The sequence below is a fragment of the Osmia lignaria genome, chromosome 12, assembly GCF_051020975.1.
Source record: "Osmia lignaria lignaria isolate PbOS001 chromosome 12, iyOsmLign1, whole genome shotgun sequence".
Taxonomy (NCBI): Eukaryota; Metazoa; Arthropoda; class Insecta; order Hymenoptera; family Megachilidae; genus Osmia; species Osmia lignaria.
In genome coordinates this window covers 6,065,400-6,086,430 of record NC_135043.1, presented here as the reverse complement: position 1 = coordinate 6,086,430, position 21,031 = coordinate 6,065,400, and the positions used below count along the sequence as shown (strand labels likewise).

General features: G+C 39.2%; 1 protein-coding gene across 7 annotated transcripts in view; it reads right to left on the bottom strand.

Annotated features, from left to right (window-relative positions):
- Positions 1-21,031, bottom strand: part of LOC117603119 (nephrin) — a 278,717-nt gene that overhangs the window by 14,306 nt on the left and 243,380 nt on the right. For all 7 annotated transcript variants that reach the window (XM_034321926.2, XM_034321925.2, XM_034321928.2 and 4 more), the window contains 6 exons: positions 20,085-20,288; positions 19,356-19,507; positions 18,323-18,467; positions 14,814-14,944; positions 12,615-12,774; positions 2,244-2,537 (listed from right to left, as the gene is read on the bottom strand). In XM_034321926.2, the coding sequence (XP_034177817.2) occupies positions 2,244-2,537; positions 12,615-12,774; positions 14,814-14,944; positions 18,323-18,467; positions 19,356-19,507; positions 20,085-20,288 (1,086 nt within the window). The remainder of the gene's footprint in view (positions 1-2,243; positions 2,538-12,614; positions 12,775-14,813; positions 14,945-18,322; positions 18,468-19,355; positions 19,508-20,084; positions 20,289-21,031) is intronic.

The following is a 21,031-nucleotide window of genomic DNA, read 5'->3' as shown; positions in this document are numbered from 1 at the left end:
CCCGCTTTCATGCAAGGCTTTAATAGTGCTTTTTATTGCGCTATACTGGCGGTTTAGTGCCCTCAATGGTACTAAACTGCGTTTGTCGCGTATTGACGCGTTCTGTACGAACTTTAGGGTAATCTTTTTGAAATGCAGCAATTTTTTAGTGGAGTTGCATAGAGGATATGATAGGAGGCATTTGATCACATGAACTTTGTTAAGATTATTTATTGGTAATGGTACACTCACGATCAAATCGGGGTTCCACAGGGAAGATGGGGATGTCCTAAGTTTCTGTCACTCCTCCTAGACAGCCACAGAGAGACTGACGTTGCAGGGAAGGTCCCCTATATATAGCCCTGTGGCGGACCACCACTTATGTATCACCGTTCACGCGGGGGAATTTAAACTGATATTTATTTATTATTCATATTTCTCAGTTACTAAATTTTATAATATATAATAATTAAAAATGATATTTTGTTTCTGAACTACCTTTAATATTATTATCGTAAAAATTAAGATTTTTAGAATTTCTGCTCATGAGTGTACCTATGGTTTTAAATAAAAATATTGCAATTCTACGACATAAGACGCTTCCTGACAACTAATCACAAATTCACGAGTTTGCTAAATATTCCATCGAGATAAGTTTCTGAAATCAAAGGCGTATGAAACCCTTTCGCGTTTACGAGCGCCAAAAACCATTATTAACTTTTAAAGGACTCGTAATTGTATGAGTCGCAAACTCTTGTAAGCTTTCGAACTTTGAACTTGCTACCAGATATCCTCAGGAATTCTATGAATTTTTCAACGAGTTTTACGATGATTCTGTACGCCCGCGAACAAGTATTAAAGCTACACTTTTCAATTTTTCTGGTAAGATATCAAACAATTTCAAAATTAATCTTTAGTGATTTCCTATAGCAAATAATTTGTTAAATTCACTAAATAATCTTTGTCGTAGATGTTAGAATTGAATATCGTTCACGATCTTTCTTGTCATTTTTATATATCAGAACGAGCTGGAAAATGTATTTTCTTTAGAAAAGAAGATAGCGATGATCGCGGAGCAAGTTTGATAAAAAGAAAACAGGATATCAAACTAGCGAAGGCAAGTTTAAAGCACAAAGTCCTGCGAGTCAAAGTATCCCCTGCACTCCGATGGAAGCTCGTAATCGCAATAGCAGCAACTATCGAGTTTTCTGAATTTGATTTACTTGCAACGTGCATTCGATCGAGAAAAAAACGATTCTTTCATCGAGCGTTGCTTTTCAGTTACGTCTCGTTAAGGGGTCGTCAAACACAGGAAACGAGACACCAAAGTAAGAGAGAGAGAGTGAAAAAAAAGGAAAATGCGGAAACGGAAGTCTAGAGGTGATGGTCGTTGTTTCTAATCTGCATAATGAGGAAACTTTTTAAATCTAATTTACGTCTATCAAGCGTTCCCCTGAAGAGACGCTTTTCTCCGGATTACTTAGCTCGCCCGAGACCTGGTTACTTCTTTCCTTCCATAAATCTCGACGATTTATATTTACTAAAATCTTAATTTCCTCCGTTGTGCAGTCTGTTACATAATTAAAAACCAAGTTTTTTCCCCATAAAATAATCTCCAGTCGGGCTTCCCTCGGATGGCTTACGCCGAGACACAATTTCCTCGACGCGTATTATTTCAGCGCATTCGCGCGTACCACTTACAGTAATGCGAATTCTCCTTGGATTAAAGGATCATCCGTCGGTGAAGCACGCTTTTGAAATACTGACCGTCGTTAAATATGAATGCTTTAATGTTGCGAAGAAGTTGCCTGATGTTCCTATAGTGGAAGCATTCTTTTTTTCCTCCCTCCTTTCTATGCCATGTAAATTTCACGAGAGAAACATCGTTCGCGTTTTCATTCGAGGAGAATACATGATTCGTTGCTTTATGAATGTTTCAAGTTCGATCTTATCGGAAATGAAATAAACGTAATAAAAATTATTATTTATTTCATAAGAGTACACGTTAAATGTGTAGTGTTTACTAGTTGCAGACAAGTGGAATGAGCGCGCATATGGTCAGACAAGTAGAGGAATACACGAATCAAAGGTAGTTAAATGATTTAATTTAATCGAATCGATCTCCGGCGTGCTGATTTGATTTGAAGAATAATTGTGTAATTTCAATATGGTTACTATTCATTCTCAATGGTTATCGAAATTCTTGTGTTGGGATTACAATTACCTCAACAATATAATGCAATTATTTGATATTAAAAACTCACCAGCTGGCACGATGTGATAAACACAGGGTTCGAGTTGTGTCCCCTGATCATTGGTACCCCAACAAAGAAGGGTACCGTAGTCTAATTCTGTCATTGGCGTGTACGAAGCATTGGAACGGGTTCGTTCGCTGGTGACGTGTGCCTGAGGTATGTCGACCGCTTCCATCGTGTTATTGAACTTCCAGGTGAACGTTACTTCCGATGGATTTGCTTCCAGCTCGCATGGTATCCTTGCGGTTTCCTGTCGCGCCACACCGAACACCTTCGCCTGGCCTTGGTGACAGACAGGTGTAACTGGAAAAAAGTTACGAAAGATTCGTTCGGTTTAAATTCCTATATCGCTGCGTCAAAATTTGAAAAAATTAATAATTTTACGTATACCTTAACCCTCGATTTTTAGTGGCATTGCAAATAGAATAATATTGAAAATTTAACAAAAAGAGAAGATTAAGAAATTTTCAAATTGTTATAATTTGCAATTATCACCTGATAATTATTCTTACTCGTTATAAAAAACTTTATAAGAACAATGAAACCTAATATTTCGTATTTTTGAAATGATGGTTTAGTAAAGTCAACGATCTACTTCATCGGCTGTCTCGTCGTGGAATTTCCTTCGAAGGGCAGAACAGCTTTGAACAGCAGCACATAAGTTGAGCCTTTTGATCCAGAACTTTGACGATGAGTGATCGACTGGTATCTAATATTCGTACAGGACAAAGGTAACACGATTATGGAGCACTATCCATGATTAAGCATTAATGATACAATCGATGTTCGTGCGTCATTCCCAAGTCCTTGTCAACCACAAGCTAGGCAGTATCAGATTTCACGGTAACATATAATACATAATATATGTATATAATATATGTAGTATATGCATCGGAAGCTACCTACTCTCTCGAAGGGTAGTAACATCATTGAGGTGCACCCTTTATTGCTGTCACGAACAGAGAATATTCGTAAACTCACCATCGAAGGAGATTGCGTTTCAAAGGGTTCCTGATTATCCACAATCACAGCGATTCGGGTGAACTTTTGCATAATCGTATCATTTTAATTATTTGAAATTATTATCACGAATATTTTCATATATTCACCGTCCAGGCATTAATACGTAATTCACGTTACATTCTAACTCTTCCATCGTGAACTTCACTTTGTATTATTACAAAGTTTACGCATTCATTTTCAACAAACTTTTGCATTATAAAATCGTGTCAGACTGAAAATCGGCCATTTGATAGGCGACAATTTAATACCGCTGAAAGACCCATTCTCGCTAACGTAAAACTGTTGCAAAGAAGAAGAAGAAGAAGAAGAAGAAGAGGAAGAAGAAGAAGAAACAAAGTGTCGTTAAAAAATTCGTTTCGCCATCGAAACGATCCAACGTCTCGGGAGGAACGAGTCACGCGGAAGTACGGCGTAGGAAAAGTTTTTGACATCCGTACAGAGCGGATGTTACGGTAGACGAGTGCCGGATATTGCGCAGAATTTCTCGAGTAATCTAATCAATGAAAGGTCAGCCCCTCTGCATCTCCTCGCCGGTTCACCAGTCACCGATGTACCATCCCTGTGTACCCTACACGTTCCTTTACTTTCCGCTTCTACGTACAAAGTATTATTGAATTTCTAGGCGAATCGAGGGACACTTCCGTACCGAGTCGATGTCACAAGGGATCTTTTGTCAGGTTACGCTGGGTATCTTCTTTCTTTCAACGTTCTGCATCTTGCCCTCACAGTTGAATGTCAATCATAGAAAACTATCGAATTCGAGGATCAGCTGGCTCAATAATAATTCCATGGATTCAAAACCTTTCGTTACTTTACTTTTAATTAATTATTGCTGGATGGAGTAAGTTCATTTTGTATATACAGATGACGCACCTTATGCGTCTTATACCATTCCACATGTTGCAACTGATGACACACCTTGTGCGTCGCATGTTATTCTATATAAAAATATTTTATTTTTATTTATTTTATTAGAACTACCAAAAATGCCTGTACACGTCGAATAAAGAATAAGTCTCGAAACATAATGACGTTTCGATAGATTTCTCCTCGCGTCTGCAATATTATTGAATTTTCGAAGTGAAGAGACGTCCAGCGTTTCGCGTCAATTCGCCTCCAGGTGTTCCGATTTTTCCACGGTAACGGTGTTACCGTCGTCTCGATCGTCGACATATGGCCGTTGGACAATTCAGAAATTTACGACGACCACGTCGGAAATTCCTATCGATTGGCCTGTTCACTGACAATAACGAATTAATGTCTGTCCATTAAGCATTAATGACGCATCGCCTATGGCCCCGACATGTACCAAGCGTCTCTGCTAACTATCACAGGGATTTATGTTGCACGAATGCATAATTCACTCGTCGACGGCATAATATTATTGCAAGGGTAGACAGGTCTAGAAACTTGACGATATTCCAGTTTATCGATGGACTATGACTTCTTATATGAAATAAAGTTAGATTTTTTTTACTAAGCAGATGGCTTTAGCATAAGGAAGAATGTTTTATCTCTGCAAATATGCTGATGACCTAGTGCAAGCTATGGCGTAAGAAGTGAGCTTTTTTAAGGGTGAAGAGCAGTGAGTTGAGAAAAAGTTCAGAGAGAATTTTTTAGTAAGAATCCAGAGTAACGATTCAGATGAGAGTTCACTGAATTTTTTTAGAAGATGTTACCTTTACCTGTAATGATTATTTAATCCTCGGATGACGTACCATGGAGAGAGCCTCAATTTTAATTTAATTTTCTATTTCATATTTTTCATTCAATATTTTATATTCTAAATATTTAGAGTATTCAGTTTTGTTTTAGAAGCATTCATCTGAATCGTACATTTATCTGAGTGTACGCGACGTGCATAGGAAAAGAACTGAAACAAAATAATTAACTTCCTCCGTATCCAAGAGTGAATTGGAACAAACTTTTCTGATTCCAACAAGTTATTCGAATCGAGTGAATAGCGGGAACATTCAGTCTGCCGGGTAGAATAAACTTTACGGTGGTTGTAAGATGTAGAACTACTAATTACCACCAACATCATTAGGTTAAGCCAAGTGTTGATGTAGACTGTTTGCTTGGAATTTCAAAATTGAATCCTAAGTTATTGACATGATTTGATTTTCCGCGAGGGTGACGTACTTTAGGGACTTTCTACCCGTCCCTTTTTGCCCAATGAACGCTTTCATCCACGCGCATACGCGCAATTTTAATCTTAACTTTAGTCTGTTTTGCTATACTTTTGTGTCTCGCTCTTATTCGCAATACAGTTTTCGTGGAATCTCCTTTACATCCCCCTTTTAGTCGCCTCTTACGACAGGCAGGGGATACCGTGGCCGTATTCTACTCCCCCCGAGCCACAGGGGGTAATAAATTATTGAAAATAAAACGATATTCGAGCGATTTGCGACTTGAACGATATAGATTATTAGAGAATATTTATGAAATTATCCAAGTCGATCAGCCAGGATGATAGATTAAAGAGACTTTAACACACCACGAAGAAGCCGACGTGCCAAAACTCGGCCAAGTGAATGGATCGATCGGTATGATGCGTGGTTTGGTAGCAGACGCTTTGCTCGCAATATCCATTAACAGTGGCTAATTAATGTATCTGATTAGACGTTGCCGGTGTATCGATGTTCATACATCATCTCGAGTCACAAGCATTCAGAATGTACCCGATATCCGCATGCAACCTGCTGATACGTTGCAGTATTCCGCTGGCGAACCGCGGTAAATGTTAATCGCTTGAAAGTTACCGGCTCTTTCAGGAAATCTTTGATCGATCACGCCTCCTCCTGTATCCTTAAACGAGCAAGCCATTAAGGACGAACGCGAAGACTTTAAGAAAAATTTCTATTACCCTTACAATCTAATCACGATTAAATGCAATGATTTTTCATTTTATAACTACGCTTTATTGAAATTGTAAAAGTGACAACTTCTTTTCCAACAAGTGTTTTCTATAAAAAAAAAAAAGACAAAAAATAGAAACACGTAGAAAGGAAGGCTTGGAGTAGACCAGAAACGAAACGAGCTCCAGCGGAGCAGGAAATTAATGGCAATTAGGTCAAAGAAAGGAGGATACTGCATTCTGAAGATGCAGAGATACGTAGAAGGTAAGTTTAATCGACGCGCAAAGGTAGAAACTGCGCGGAAGTACGTACGTGCACGGAATTCACCACGTTAAGGGAGGCTCGAACAACGTGCATACGCAAACACGTGCAAGCATCACCGAACACCCGTAACTGGGCCGAGGATCATTGAATTTAACCCAGCTCCTATTTTCTCGGAGCTACCACGATTACCATAATACATCCCATTTTATTCCGTAGACGCGTGAAGAAATTCTTTTAACATACAGCACGACCATATTTTGCACGATTCAATTGATGACGCATCGTATGCGTCCTATGTAATTTTATACGATATAGTAATGACGCACCGTATGCGTTCTAGGCTAATTTACATGTTCCGACTGATGAGTAAGTATTTAAATTCAAGTAACGAATGAATAGTCTATATCTAATAATAAATGTAAAAAGGATCCGAACTCTTAGAGATCATCTTATAACGAAGACCTCGGTTTCTAATTACTTAAGCAATCTCGTTTGCGAAATAAATTAGCCCCAAGTGGTTGCTCGAAATTTTTTCAATGAACATCGAAAGTTTAACGAAGGCTGAGCTACTATAACGTCACGAAACCGTGCACCTCTCTTTATCGTTCACCATCTTCCCGAAACATTCGAGGAAAAAAGAAACGCATCTAGCTGAGATTGTACCGATTCAATCTTTCCCTGTGAATTGGATCAACGATTCCGATTATTAGGTCACTCCCGGAATGCGTTTAAGAGTCAAACAATATCCTCGCAACGATGGTATAATGATCATTTCGAATTTTATTAGTTAGATCACATTAGTTTATCGTACTTTTTAATTTATATTATTAAATTTTATTTCACGCATCGGGTGAATATGAATTTCGCTTGAAATGAATATCAATTTAAGTAATGAGTATATCCGTTAGCATTTAAAACGAGTGAGCAGTGGAATGGCAAGAAAGAAATTACACAGCGATTAATTTGACGGGCGAGACCATTAGCGAGGTGTCCGTTCTCCTTCAAATTATCGTGGGTGACTGTTTCATGGAAACAGGTATTTAACGCTGTCTCTAACATCGTAATGTGTTCGATTATTAATCACATTGCGTCGGGACTGTGGTTAAAAATAAATTTTCGGCTGGGTAGTTAGCCTCGTCTTGCAATTCTGTCAGTCATAAAAACTATCAGCGTCATTTCAATTTTACTTTGCAGCGAATACAATTAGGTAAAAATAGAGTAACGATTGACTGACGTGAGTTCCGATTTTTCTTCGTCCATGGGTATCGATTTGTCTGGATATTTAAGGACGTCATGGAAGAACATGATCGCGTCGCGACGCGGCACTGTGAATTTTTAAGGGCTGTCATATACCTCTTTCCACAGGACTCCCTCGTTTATCGACAGTGTACCATCAGTACACATTTGCATTATTAAAAAATTTTGATTTTGTTATTCAATGCGATAAAATAGTTGAGAAGTTGATAAACGATGGAAGTACATTTAATTACCCGCAAATTCTATATAAAAATTTGACGACTATCGTGTTTTACTTAAATCCGGAAATTCATTGTAATTATATGAAATTGAATGTAACAAGAGAAGCACGTGAAATATTTTAATATTGTAGGATTTCATTCATTTCTTGCCATTTAATGGTTTACGAACTCCGCGCGGTCGCTTTATGATTGACTTGTTCTACTTAAATTTTAGAAAGTTAATCCAGCTGTTAAATATAACATGACCCTGTGCATGAAAGGTTTTAATTTTCACTGCAAATTTTAAATTATATGCTGAATTTCAGATATATAGTCCGCGTATGACTGACGATTGACTTGTTCTACTTAAAACAGCAAGAACTTACAATTAATCTAGTACTGTTCACTTCAACCGTGTATTTAATTTCTTAAATATATACAATTCTTTCACGTGATCTGTCTTACGAACTAAAGAGTCGTTCAGCAGCCATTCATCAACCGGTAACAATGCAACGACCTAACATTTCCGACACACCACAATTCTACGACTTTCTCACTTTTTACAAGAAACACAATGGATTAAATTCCAAAAGCATTACCGCTTTTCCACGAAGGAACTCGACGTGCTTTTTCGAAAATCACCAGCGGCGAGTTTAATGCTTTACTCGAGCAGAACCACTTCGTCTTCCGTCGGCAAAACAATCAGAATTATTCCAGAGCAACAAGCGGTCCGCTTGACCGAGGGACTTTTCAATGGTGACTCGCGTGGCCTCGTTTGGCCATTTAGTTCAACGAAACTTTTTTCATGGACGGTGCTTGTAAAAAATGAAGAAAAAAAACGACCTTTAACTGAACCTTAAATTCTCACCGGTTATCCAACAATTATTTCCCGTTTAATAAACCCCTTTTTCGCCCGGGTTAAACGCCGTGAACGTTAGCATTTCATCCAAGATTTCTTTTGTAGCCACGGTTGGGTCTCGCGTTCCTCCGTCATTTTACAGCCAACTAAGCGGCTTAAGATCGCGCTGGACCACGCGGCAGGAAGAAAGCGGCGTTGCGCGTAATTATATGTCCTAAAACTGAATTGAAACGTTAAGCTTCGTTGACGCTCTAAATGGAGCCCGAAAACGACAACCTCCCAGCTTCTATTTGCATGTAAATTATCACCAGGCGAAACACAAAGCGATAGAGAAGTGACCCAGGCTGAAAAGGAAACGCGAACGAATCGAGTGCCGTCGAGCCGGAGTCACTTCGTTCCGGAGAAAACGACTTCATCCCGCGAATTATGCTCCTCGTTATACGCTAATTTGCCTCGCGCCGTCCATTGTTTTCGTGTAACACGGTTTACGGACTCTCTAAGGGCGAATCGTTTAAACCGGAAAACGGCCAGAATCGCGAGCCAGACGGACAATTTACGTGTATTGTTAGAAATGCAATTTTTCATACAGTGCAATTTTGGAATTAATTAAAAATTTCAATGAATATAAATCTTTGAACTTAAAAAATGAAAATAAATTGAAATTCATTTTCTCCATGGATATATCTACTATTTAGTAATATTTTCATATTATTTAATTTTTATATGTTTACGATATTGAACGCATAAAACACTACACTAATTAAGAAGTGTCTCATCCAACAAGTTAACGAACCTACCCAACACCTTCGACAGCTTAATAAACTTGCCAACGAACGCGCAACTTTCGAACTCTCCATTGAGCACGGAACTCCGGAAACGAAATTTATTATTTAGTCGGGAACTGGCCGATCGTTCGTCTTCCTGGAACAATTACCCAGCTAACTCCCTGTGCCCTAGTCTTCGACCGGTCCGCTTCGTTAGACCCTCGGGTAATTCGATGTAACAATTAACCAACAAAATTGATACAGTCCGTCATGGAGGTTGCATTGTCCATACGATTCGGTCCTTTCAACGAAAAACAAATAATTCGCCAGGAACTCGCACGGTTCAATTACAATAAAGATGCAACAGAAATGCATAGGTGTTACTCTAGAACCGGTCGATTCGATGCACGCTGCATACCCGGCTTGCATACACGTGCAGCTTTCTCTACATATGGCGCCTATGCAAATTTCCCCGCTAAACCGACTGTAATGATTTAGAGCGACCCTTAATGTCTGTGCAGGAGAGTGACACCGAGTTACGCCCACGCGTTCGTCTTACGAAATGTGGTTTCTTCTATATGAAACTTAGTTTGATATAGAATCTCATATAGAATCAACCGATTAATACTCTTCAATAAAAAAGTGAAAATTAAAAGAAAATTTTCTCAACAAACACCCTGGTACATTCCAATCGCACAAAATCTCTCTCGCGTACAAAAGCATCCCATTCTCGTCCATCATAGCTCGCGCATGGTTTGCAGTTTCCGGTTCGAATCTATCGGAACGTCCGCGTGGCACACGCATATAATTCCGCGCGATCCGACCGCGTTCCCTGTGTACGGGTTCCGCACGATTCGAATCTCATCAAACACCGCGACACTCGACTTCCTTTAACTGGCCGAGACGGCCGGTTGAACCCGGCCTACATGGCCGCAGCCATCGAATTCCGGCATGTGTCAGAACGGTACCCGGGTCCTCGTCGATGGTCGGGCAGTTGCAAAGCGTGTACGAGCGGCCGCCATGCGGTCCAGCGGATTAGCCGTGCCAGTTTACCGTCGTTAAGGCCATTACACACTGATTCGCTAGCCCGACCATATGGACGGCTGAGGCAAGACCGACGACTGTCAGCCGATCGTAAGTTACACGAGCACTTGAGACACCGGATTACGCTTGTAACGCCCGAGCGCGACGCCTACACGCGCGGAAACCGTGCGGCGACACGTTTGCGGCAAGATCGATCGTTCTACCACCGAATGAGAGATTACCGTAGTGAGTGAAGGATCGTTGGTTTAACAGAATGCTGGAAAAATTGATTACCATGACGGTTTAGCCGGATCGTACCACCAGCTGATTCAGACGTTCTGAGAAATTCTAATTCCAGATTTCTGATAACTATTCGGCACACTCAGATTCGAATACTACATTGCAATCATTTATAAATGGGCATTAAATTGAATTTTTAAACGAAAGCTAAGTTTGGAAATTAAAATTGAGCATCTCTCCATGGTCCGTCATCAAAGGGTTAACCTTGGAGCATTAAACCCATCTTTTAGGGTACCAGTTTATCTTCTACCCTTTATTTATTTATTCTACTAATTTATTTTCAATTTTGAAGCTGAAAGTATCTGGCGTTGATCGCTCCAGTAATAGATTCCTTCTATGTCTGACAGTAGTACGATTTTAAGTAGTATAGGTAAACCATTGATCAGACATCTCCGAATAAATAACTTTCCCTATAGAATTCGTAACTAAATCGATATATAACTTGTATAAATGATGAAATTTCTTATAAATCTTCAGGACTATTGAGTGCAGATCTCAAATTGTCCAAGTATTAAAGTCACATTGTAAAGTGCAAAAGTACCGTCGTATTACGCGATTCTATTATGTTCGGTCGTTCGAAACGGCGAGAATGTCGTTGGGAAACAAGAGAGACTTTGTTAAACAGAAAAAGAAACGACGTTACATCGCGAACGGTATTGTATCGCGGAATTTCATGATAGTCGTTGGAATTTTCGCTTTACGCGTGTTCTCTTATTCTCTCTCTCTCCCTCTCTCTCTCGTTAAACGTTTCATTACGTGGTAAAAGCGTGTTATTACGATTCGGTTTTCTTGAAACGCGTTTTAGCGGCCACGACACACAGCTTTTTGCCATCTCCTTTCCCCCGACTGGCAATCCGTTTCGAGCGTCTGTTTGAACAGGTAGAGGTACGTAACGACGTCTGGGCTGTCGTTGTATAATGTCGCTTACAGGAAACGAAACGTACTTTCTAAATATTTCCGCAGCGAAGCGGAAACACCAGAGATCTCTGGTTCGTTGCACGCGAATTGCACGGCTGAAAGGGTTCCACGAGCGCGATTTCATTTTCAGTTGTCCTGGCAAATGATCTGTTTCGCGATATTGCAGTGAAGGATGTTTGAATAAAAGAAGGGAGGGGAGTCGCGGAGTGGTGGATCTGGTTTAATGAACGCGGTGGTAAACGTTGTCGATTGTTGTTCAAGGGTTGACATAAAAATATTTACTGTTCTACCTCGTAATATCGAACTTTTCTATTGTTTCCCCTTTGTTCGCCACTCCTTTGAACAATTTTCTCCACGGTTTAATTAAATCTCCTTTTTTTTCGCGAAGATCAGGTCAACGCGACGTTATCGTAGAAACTCTTAATGAAAAAAATTTGTAATTAATTTTGTGGATGTTGTTGCAGAGAAACGTTTGAACGTGCTACGCTTTCCGCTCGTTTGTTTGGTAATTTCCCCGCGTCAGATTTATTTTAAAATAAATCAGCGAATTTAATAAAACATCATCTTTGATTTCATTGGAAATCCGGAACAATATGCCAAATAACTATTATTAGGAATTAAATGATATATCAATTAAAACCGATCAGAACTCAAAATGGTATATCAATTAAGCTCTTCGAACTTATAATACACATCGATCATTTATCAACCGGTATTATAATACTTAGTTGTCGCTCTTCACAATTTCATGATTTTCAGCTTCATGTACATTTTCAATGATAGCATGAAATATTTCCGCGATATTATTCCAATATTCGTGATGGTTGAACGGATAACGGGCTCTAAAATCACTGAAATCCGTGATATCCCCCTCTAACTACAATCGAAAATGAACAGCCAACCAATATACTCACATTTGATGTCCAGATTCAGAGGGTTGCTCACTCCGTCGCCTTCCTGATTGCTACCGATGCAAGTATAGATCCCGGCTCTGCTGCGAGTCACGCTTTGCAATACCAGGCTTTGATTGCTGATTATTGTTCCCGTAGCTGGATTATGGTACAACGGATTGCCCTGTGAATTGCAAAATCGAAGATACAATGCCATCGATCGGATAAGGTATCTTCGAGGGATCAATGTAACATACAAGAGATAAATCTAATCCACTCAATGTGTATCGCCTGTATTTAAAATTAGGGCTCTCTCCATGGTCCGCCGTTCGAGAGTTAATAATTTGCAAAAATCTAATCGTTTATATTTCTAAACTATGGATTTGTTAACTTGTTAGGACAAAAGTTCTTAGTAAAATTGATACAAAAACATAGTTATCTTCGTCTCTCTTACAAAATAACCATCAATTTAGGATAATTTAGATATCAGCATGGTAAGATCATCGAGAGCTATCGCTTAACGGATACGGTGTCGTTCAAGATCAATTCCGTCGCGTAACAACGTTCTCCCTTTTTTCATGGGGGGATATCGGCAGGTAATTTTGAAGTGTATACCCATTTCTCGATGATTAATGTTTCCTCGGATTCAACGGGAAGCGTCGATCGCGGAAAAAAGAAGAAACGAGAAACACGAGCGCGATGAAGGTCGAAGGGTGGTGACAGTTTTTCAATTTCTCAACGCTTTCGACAATGTCTTTCGTTCCTGGTGCTTTTTTCAAGCCCCGGAAAACTCCTTCGAATGTACCTCGAAATATACTGGCAGCTACCGAAATCTTCTTCGTCCCGTCCTCGAATCAAACGAAGAATCGACAAAGAGCCGCGACTACAACGACATTATGATCCGGAGACGCGCGAAGAAATATTTATGGAACTTGGGGCAATATACCGACACAAAAGGTACCGACGTCGTCTGCGTTTCTTTTTAAATAAATCTGTCCTTCCCCCCTCCCGTGACAGAGAGATCGTAATCGCTCCGCGCGAAATTATATTTCTTTGAAAGGATCCTTAGACACGGGGTATAAACGCTTGTATAACGAGCGATGGTATTCGGATCACTGATTCAGGGATCTAATAAATTTTTCGGGCGTATTTCTTAATTATCACTATTTCTTTCAAATACACAAATTGTTCCAGTGTATTTTTTCAATAAAACTAGTGTAACGATGTTATATAAACGAAGGGTGAAAAAAAAAAGGGTAACGTGAAGTTTCAACAATAGCCAATCATTTTCCCATGGCTTTTCAGCGAAACATTTATGGGTCTATTTACAGAACAAATTGGCAGAGTTTGATCGTTTAATTTAGAAATACTCTGTACAAACATATCTTACGATGGCATACAAGATATACCATTGAACGTTGCCAAGGCAAACATCAATTTTACACACGATATGAAATCATCTTTCGCGTGAAATTGTTCAAAGATCTTTCGTGATGAAAAATATACAGAGTATATGTTTTGGATTATTATACTAACATAAGTAGGACAGCATGTGTTTGTGATTCATCAACAACTGGCGGTGGATTGAATGCGCTAATATCAAACATTAACGCTGAATAGGAAAGCATGTTCATTGGCACAAGTAATAATTAAACAAATCCTCGCAGTATGATTGCTGTCGATTTTCACATCGTTGGCGGATCGGATCGGTTAATGAACAATTGACTTCGTTTTCTCTAGTTGCCCTATATTCACGTGTGTGTGAACTGGTGCGTTCTAATCGCAATGAAACTTTAGAATAACCGGGAAATTGAAGGATATTTCATTCATATTTGGTTGGCGTAATTAGTAGTAAATATCCGTAATTTAAATTCGAACGTGAAGCAAGGGAAAGAATAAATGATGATAAGACATACGAGTCCTAACAAGTTAACCAGTCCCACTTAGGGTTACGTCGACGATTCGAAAACTCGTCGATAAATTTCTTATCGACGTGAACGACAGCTATTAGTTTGGTGAAGAACGCTTACGCGACGGTTTCTGCTCGTCTCGGATCAGCATGTAAATTTTAAACGGAAACTTTGCGTCACAGGTGCGCAACCCGTTCGCTTATCTCGTCTTTCAATTAAGCTTCGTCCTCGTTTCTAAATTATTGATTCCGAAACCGCGAGGCGAATTCGTTATACGTTTTCTGTATAACTGTACGGGAATATATGGACTTACGTTATGTTGCCAGGAGACCTTGTAGACCCATGGATTCGATCTGATGTTGCATTCGAAGTAAACGTCGATACCCTCTCGGATGGCACTTAAATTAAGATTGCTACCCAACTCGAGGGTGACTACTGGCTCGTCTGAAATTTGGAAAATTAATTATTTGAACAAGTTGCTTCAGAAAAACACGTCGATGCTGTTGAAAATTTCATGGGTTAGTATTTTTACTTCGAACACATATTATCTATTATTTTTACAATATTTTGCTCCTTCTGTTAAGTAAGTTCTGTTGATGTAAAATTTCTAATTAGGTAAGTTAACAGATTTCTAATTAGCTAAGTTAACAAATTTCTAATAATATTAATAATGGATTTCCATAGAAATTCAAATGTCATCCTCACATGGGTGACCTACTAGTCAACTTGTTAGAAATATAAAAATTTAATTTTCTAATGAAGGAATAATAAACGGGAAATAATTCTTTTACTGAATCTGTATATGTTTCATCAGTTTACCACTTATAATGAACGATTATACGCGTTTATATAATAAACCGAGTTTATACAGTAAACAGCTATTACTAACCAAGATTTTCAGCACAAGCAAGTTAAATTACCGTTTCTACCATAATGCAATATTGTCCGCTCTGATAACAACAAAATCAATTTTCCTTGTTAATCCTTCCACGCCAACGTCCTCCGGCAATCTACCGGAGATCAGAAAGCTAAATCGCACTGGACTGATGTTCATGAACACATTGCTCCTTCAAGCATCATTCTTCTATGAATGAAGCTTTCAATTTCATGAAACTAATCGAATATCAATATTTTTTATTAAACGTTCATAAAAGAATACTTTGAGACAAGAGTAATTTGATGTGCTTTCAACTGAACCATTTAACGTAATTAAAAATCTTTTTCAGTGCTGGTTGTTTTCTTTAAGAAAAAGAAGAAGAATAAATTTCTACATATGAAAGAAACTTTCTCCATGGTTCGCCGTCTAAGGGTGAAATGATTCGCGAAACAAACTGACTGTTACCGAGATCTCCCATCACTGCCACGGTTGCTGGAGATTAACGCTGTGATTTCACTGTCCAATATAAAAGTTTCTCCCAACTAGGGTGCAAAGAAAGAAAAATAAAGAAGTAGAGGAGCAGGGATCAAGTCAGCTTCACGGAAATTAATGGTACATGCCGATCCGTGGCTAAAGATTCTCTCGTTTCCTCGACTTTCTCCTTTCTATCCGACCCCTTCTCTTACATTCTCCGTCTCCACTATCCTCCTTTTATCCATCTTCTTTTTCCACTACAACTTCGCACTACCCTCGAAACTCTCTCCACTTTTTTTCTCCACCTTTTTCCTCTTTTTCTTTCGCCACTTATCGCTCTGGCTGTCTCGCTCCCTCCCACGGTTTTTTTTTCCATTAGCCACTTGGACCGCTAATTCCACGTAGAGTAATGGAGAACACGGGAAACAGGGAAAAATTTACTCGTTATTGCAGACACGAATCTTGCGAGCGGGTATTATCGGATTTGTTCGGTAGACTCGTATTATCAGGCCTTGAGGTTCCAGGCGAGAGAAATCATAAGCAAAGAGCTGGTTGGCGAACGTCGTGAATCGATATCCTAGGTTGCTCGTTTCCTTTTTTTTTTCTCTCTTCCTCTCTCCTTTTCACCGTTTCCTCATTCTTCTTCGCTCCTGCATTTCACCGGAGGAACGGTATCGAACGGCCACCGGGGAACGAATTTCTTGCTAATAGCCAGCCGGAGATCGAGCGTGAAACCAATACCAGCCACTGCCTGACGGAATTCTCTTGGATAAATAAGCCGACGAACCTCTCTGATACCACTGCAGAGGTGAGTTTTAATTCGTACCGGCAAATCAACGAGCTCCTCTGATTTCTGGGGTGAACAACCCCATACTGACACCAGTCACAATGGTTAACGATCGTCAAATAATTTTTAACTTAATTATTTTTGTCCATCGGTGATGAAAAATATTAGTTGCAAAAATAAATGATATTGTACGAAACTGAGGGGACGGTGGAGGGGGGATTTTACTTTAAATATTTGGCATCGGTATCGTTCTGGTTCAAGCATTTGTGTTTAGTTTATAGCGTGTTCTGGTTAGTTGCCAAGAAGCCTGTTCCACTGTAAGATTGCACATTGGAGGAATAGCGGTGCTGTCGTCGGGTTCTTAAGTGCCGAGGGTGTTAGTGGAGCGGAAATTTACAGAAGGATGACTATTCAATGCGGAACAAGGCAATACGAGGGAAAGAAACTGCCTGAAAAATGGAAGACTTAACGAAGGCAAAAATTGCACAGATGAATCGTGCCAATCTGGCTTTTCAACCGATTCGAAGCACTCTTTGCGATGAGAATGACACGAGTTCTAGAACAATTGGGCATGCAAGCTTTTCTTTCTTTATCAAACGTTCAACAGGGAAGAGGTCGATATCGATTCTTTATGGTGAAATAAAATGTATAATCTTCGATAAATAAAAAAAATTCAAGCAGTAATTAAAATTTGTTTTTAATAAGTTTTAATAAGAAATGGAATTTCCTATAAAAATAAAATCTATGATCTTTTCAGAGAGCTTGAAAAAGTGTTTGTTCCAGTGTTAAGCTTTAATTTCACGCTTCGTTGTATTCCTCTCGGCTTTCTATTTCCTCTGATATTAATAATTCTCAAAAATTCATAAATTCCATTACCAAACACTTCTATTCACACGCTTCATAACATAATTCACGTGAAAATTCGTTCATAAAAGGATAGACGAACGGTGTTCCAATCTTCAACGGGCAGAGTTTCAGCCAGCCGCTTTGAAGGGCTTCGAAAGAATTAATTAAAATTTTTTAGTTAATCCAAATAAGCCACGGGGGGTAAAGTTAATTGGAAGAATGGACATTCTCGACACGCGTTTCATATTAAACCCTGACGCTGTTCATCGACGAGGAAACTTCGGCAAAGCTATTTCAGCTTCTCACGGAACGAAACAATCGTTGCTAGACGAGCTTCCTATCGATTACGCGAATTAAATTATCTGCTGGATTCGGCCGGCCAATAAATTGTTCATCAACCGTATATCATTTTTATTGGACACCGATGTGAAAACCAATCGATCAGATTTCACTTTTGTTCAAAATAAGAAGCTTCTGTTCTTTTCTTTCTTTTCTATTAACCCCTGAACAACGATTCTATCAAGATCGAAACTTACAAAACATATTAAATTAAAATTGGGGCTCTCTCCATGGTCTGCCATCCTAGTTTAATTACATTGACAGATGATGAACAAAACTAAATTAAAAGTGAAATTGTGTGGTATTGATGATGAAAAGCTTAATTTAATTATAATTTTTGGACACTGGGTTTTTTTGTTTACCAGTAATTAATATAAATAATGATCTCAAAAGTAATTACCACACGCATGTACAAGAAATGACATAACGTATAGTAAAATAACATAGAACTATGTTACGTAATGGTATATGTAGATGAAATTTCCATGAAAACACTCACGGTATATATCGAGCTTCCATCCATCCTCCATCTCGGAATCCGGGATATCCGGCACGCTGCCATGGCAGGAGAGGAACTTGCCGGCATCCTCGATACTCGGCTCGAAGGTGAGAAGGCTCGTGGTGACGTTCTTGTCGGGGCTCATCTGTGGGATAGCTTTCATGAATTTAAAACAGTTTACCGAACCGTTTGGTAATCACAGGGCCGACGTAGAAAAAACAAAGCCTGTAGGTAAGCGGAGAAGTTTGAAAGGGCTGATTTACGGAATCGAGCTGACACGAGAGGCGCGACGAAAGTCGATTTCCGTGGAATCGAGTTCCCGGCGCGGCGACTCGACGTGATTGCTTTCTCGATCAAACCGTCTGGACGTTTGCGAAATAATTTGCAATATAATTGCCGGCGAGATAAATAGCGACGTTGACTGGCGCAGTAGAAATATTCACGTATGGTCAGGCACGTTATAATTATAAGTATTTTCTTCTCCTGAAATTAAATTTATCGTGGCAAAAACATGTTAAGGTTTATATGTACTAAATCCTCTCCTTCGTATTAAAGAACTTTTATTAACAACTAGGTAATTAAATCACTTCGCGACCGGAGGGTTGAATCTGTTCCTCGAACGAAGTCTGTTGTCTCTTTTCCGAGCAAACGTCAACGAGATAATGGAATCCTATATTGAAGAACAATATTATGGAAACGAGTCGGGAGAGTGAGAAATAATTGAACATTTTCTTGGCTTCGTCGGGTTTCCATGAGATTGTAGCTGTTGCGGATGTTTAAAGGTGCTCGTTTCGGTTTAAATGGATCAGAAATTCTTTAGACGTGAAAGCAGTGTAATTTTAAGAGTAATGCAGGATAAATGAAATATTTTCTTTCACTTTGACTTGAAAGAAAATTGAATGTACACATACAATGTAGGGTATATCATACGTATACTCTAGAAGTTTTGAGAATAATCATTGCGCTTGAATTTTCCTATTCTTCTGATAAAACTCTCAAAACATTCAGCTTTGGAATCATAACAAAGACTCACCGTCTGTCTGGCGTTCCTCAGCATGATGCTACCTTTCGACCATGTGATCGTCGGGGTCGGTCTAGCCCCGACGACTTCGCAGCCGATTTCGTACGTGGTTCCAGCACTGAATGGACGGTTTTCCCCTTGCATGCGGACCCACAATGGCCTCACTGAAACACGTTGTACCATCCATTAGTCTTCCGTCCGAGGAACCTCGGCTATAGTGTTTGCAAAATCATCGCGAGAATCCTGCTTTAAGGGTCGAAAACTGGTCGAAGAGCGGCGTGAAGGGGTTGAAAACGATTTTAACAGCATCGTTCAAGTGTTTGGTAAATACTTGCCTAAGAATAATCCTCGCTTTTATCAAGAGCTATTTAAACATGATTTTACGATAAAATGAGTTTTTCGATAAAAGGTAATAAATTGAAAGTATCATCAGATTATTTTTTCTACATAAATAGATAGAAATTAAATCAGCTTTTCCCGGGAAAAATGCGGATGTCCTGGAACCTCGACCTTCCCCTTAGACGGTCGCGGGGAGACTGACGATGTAAGGGAGAAAGCCTCATATACAGACCACCCCTTGACGCGAATTTGAATTAATATTTATTTATTCTTAATATTTCTCAATCATATATCAAATGTTGTAATATATAATAAATAAAAATGATATTAGTTTGGTTCTAAATTATTTTTTATATTAATATCATAAAAATTAAGACTTTGGGAATCTGTATAAGTACTCACAGTTCATATCCAAGGTGACAGAGCTCGATATAGCTGCGACCATATTGTTATTCGATGCCTGGCAAGTTAAAACAGCGTTCAGATGTTCACGTCCCAGTTTCTCCAGTCTCAACACATTACGGACCCTTTTGGTGCCGACGGTTTCGTAGGTGTCGTCGAGGAGAGCGTTTTCCTGCCACCACGTCACTCGCGGTTGCGGTCGACCTAGTAAAACGAAACAGAGAATGAACAAGATTCTCGTACAAACTTTCCTCTCTACTGTCGATTCACCATTTTCGCCGGTAAATCAGTGAAAAGATATTCTTGGAATTTTCTTTCGAATAAAGAGAGAAGATCATTTGAAATGCAAATGTGACGTATCCTTCAACACAGAAGATAAATGACGACTTCTTTTACATTTCTACAACTTTCAATCTTATATTTAATAATATTTCTATTCCCTTCTACTAATAACCAACACGATTTTCGTCAAATAAAATTCTTTTCCAAGAGGGAGCAAGGTTTTTATAAACGTTTCATTCCGCACAAATAGACGTTCGACCCGTCTCTGTGCCTTCCATTTTCCACAAATTAAAAGGGATGAAAAAAAGGCTACGTATCGTAGAATATTTGCGTTGCATTTTATCGATAAAAATAGAAGAATCCTTGAAATATTTAAAAGGGAGAATCAATGGTCGTGGTAAAAATAGGAATTTCAAATTTCCGTCTGATATTTTTTCCGTGCACCGCGGCGGCCGTATCCTGTCGGATTCCACGTATATTTTGTTTTCTCTATCCGTTTGTTTACACATGTTGGTCCAATCAAGAGATCGCAGGTAGAATTGAAAGAGGCCGGTGATACGGTTCTCGAAATGATAAAACAATGTGCAATGAGTGCTCTCGGATTCGTACTGGCCAAGTAAAAACGTAACTGCTCCTGTAGAACATCAATTTCTAACTGCATCAAA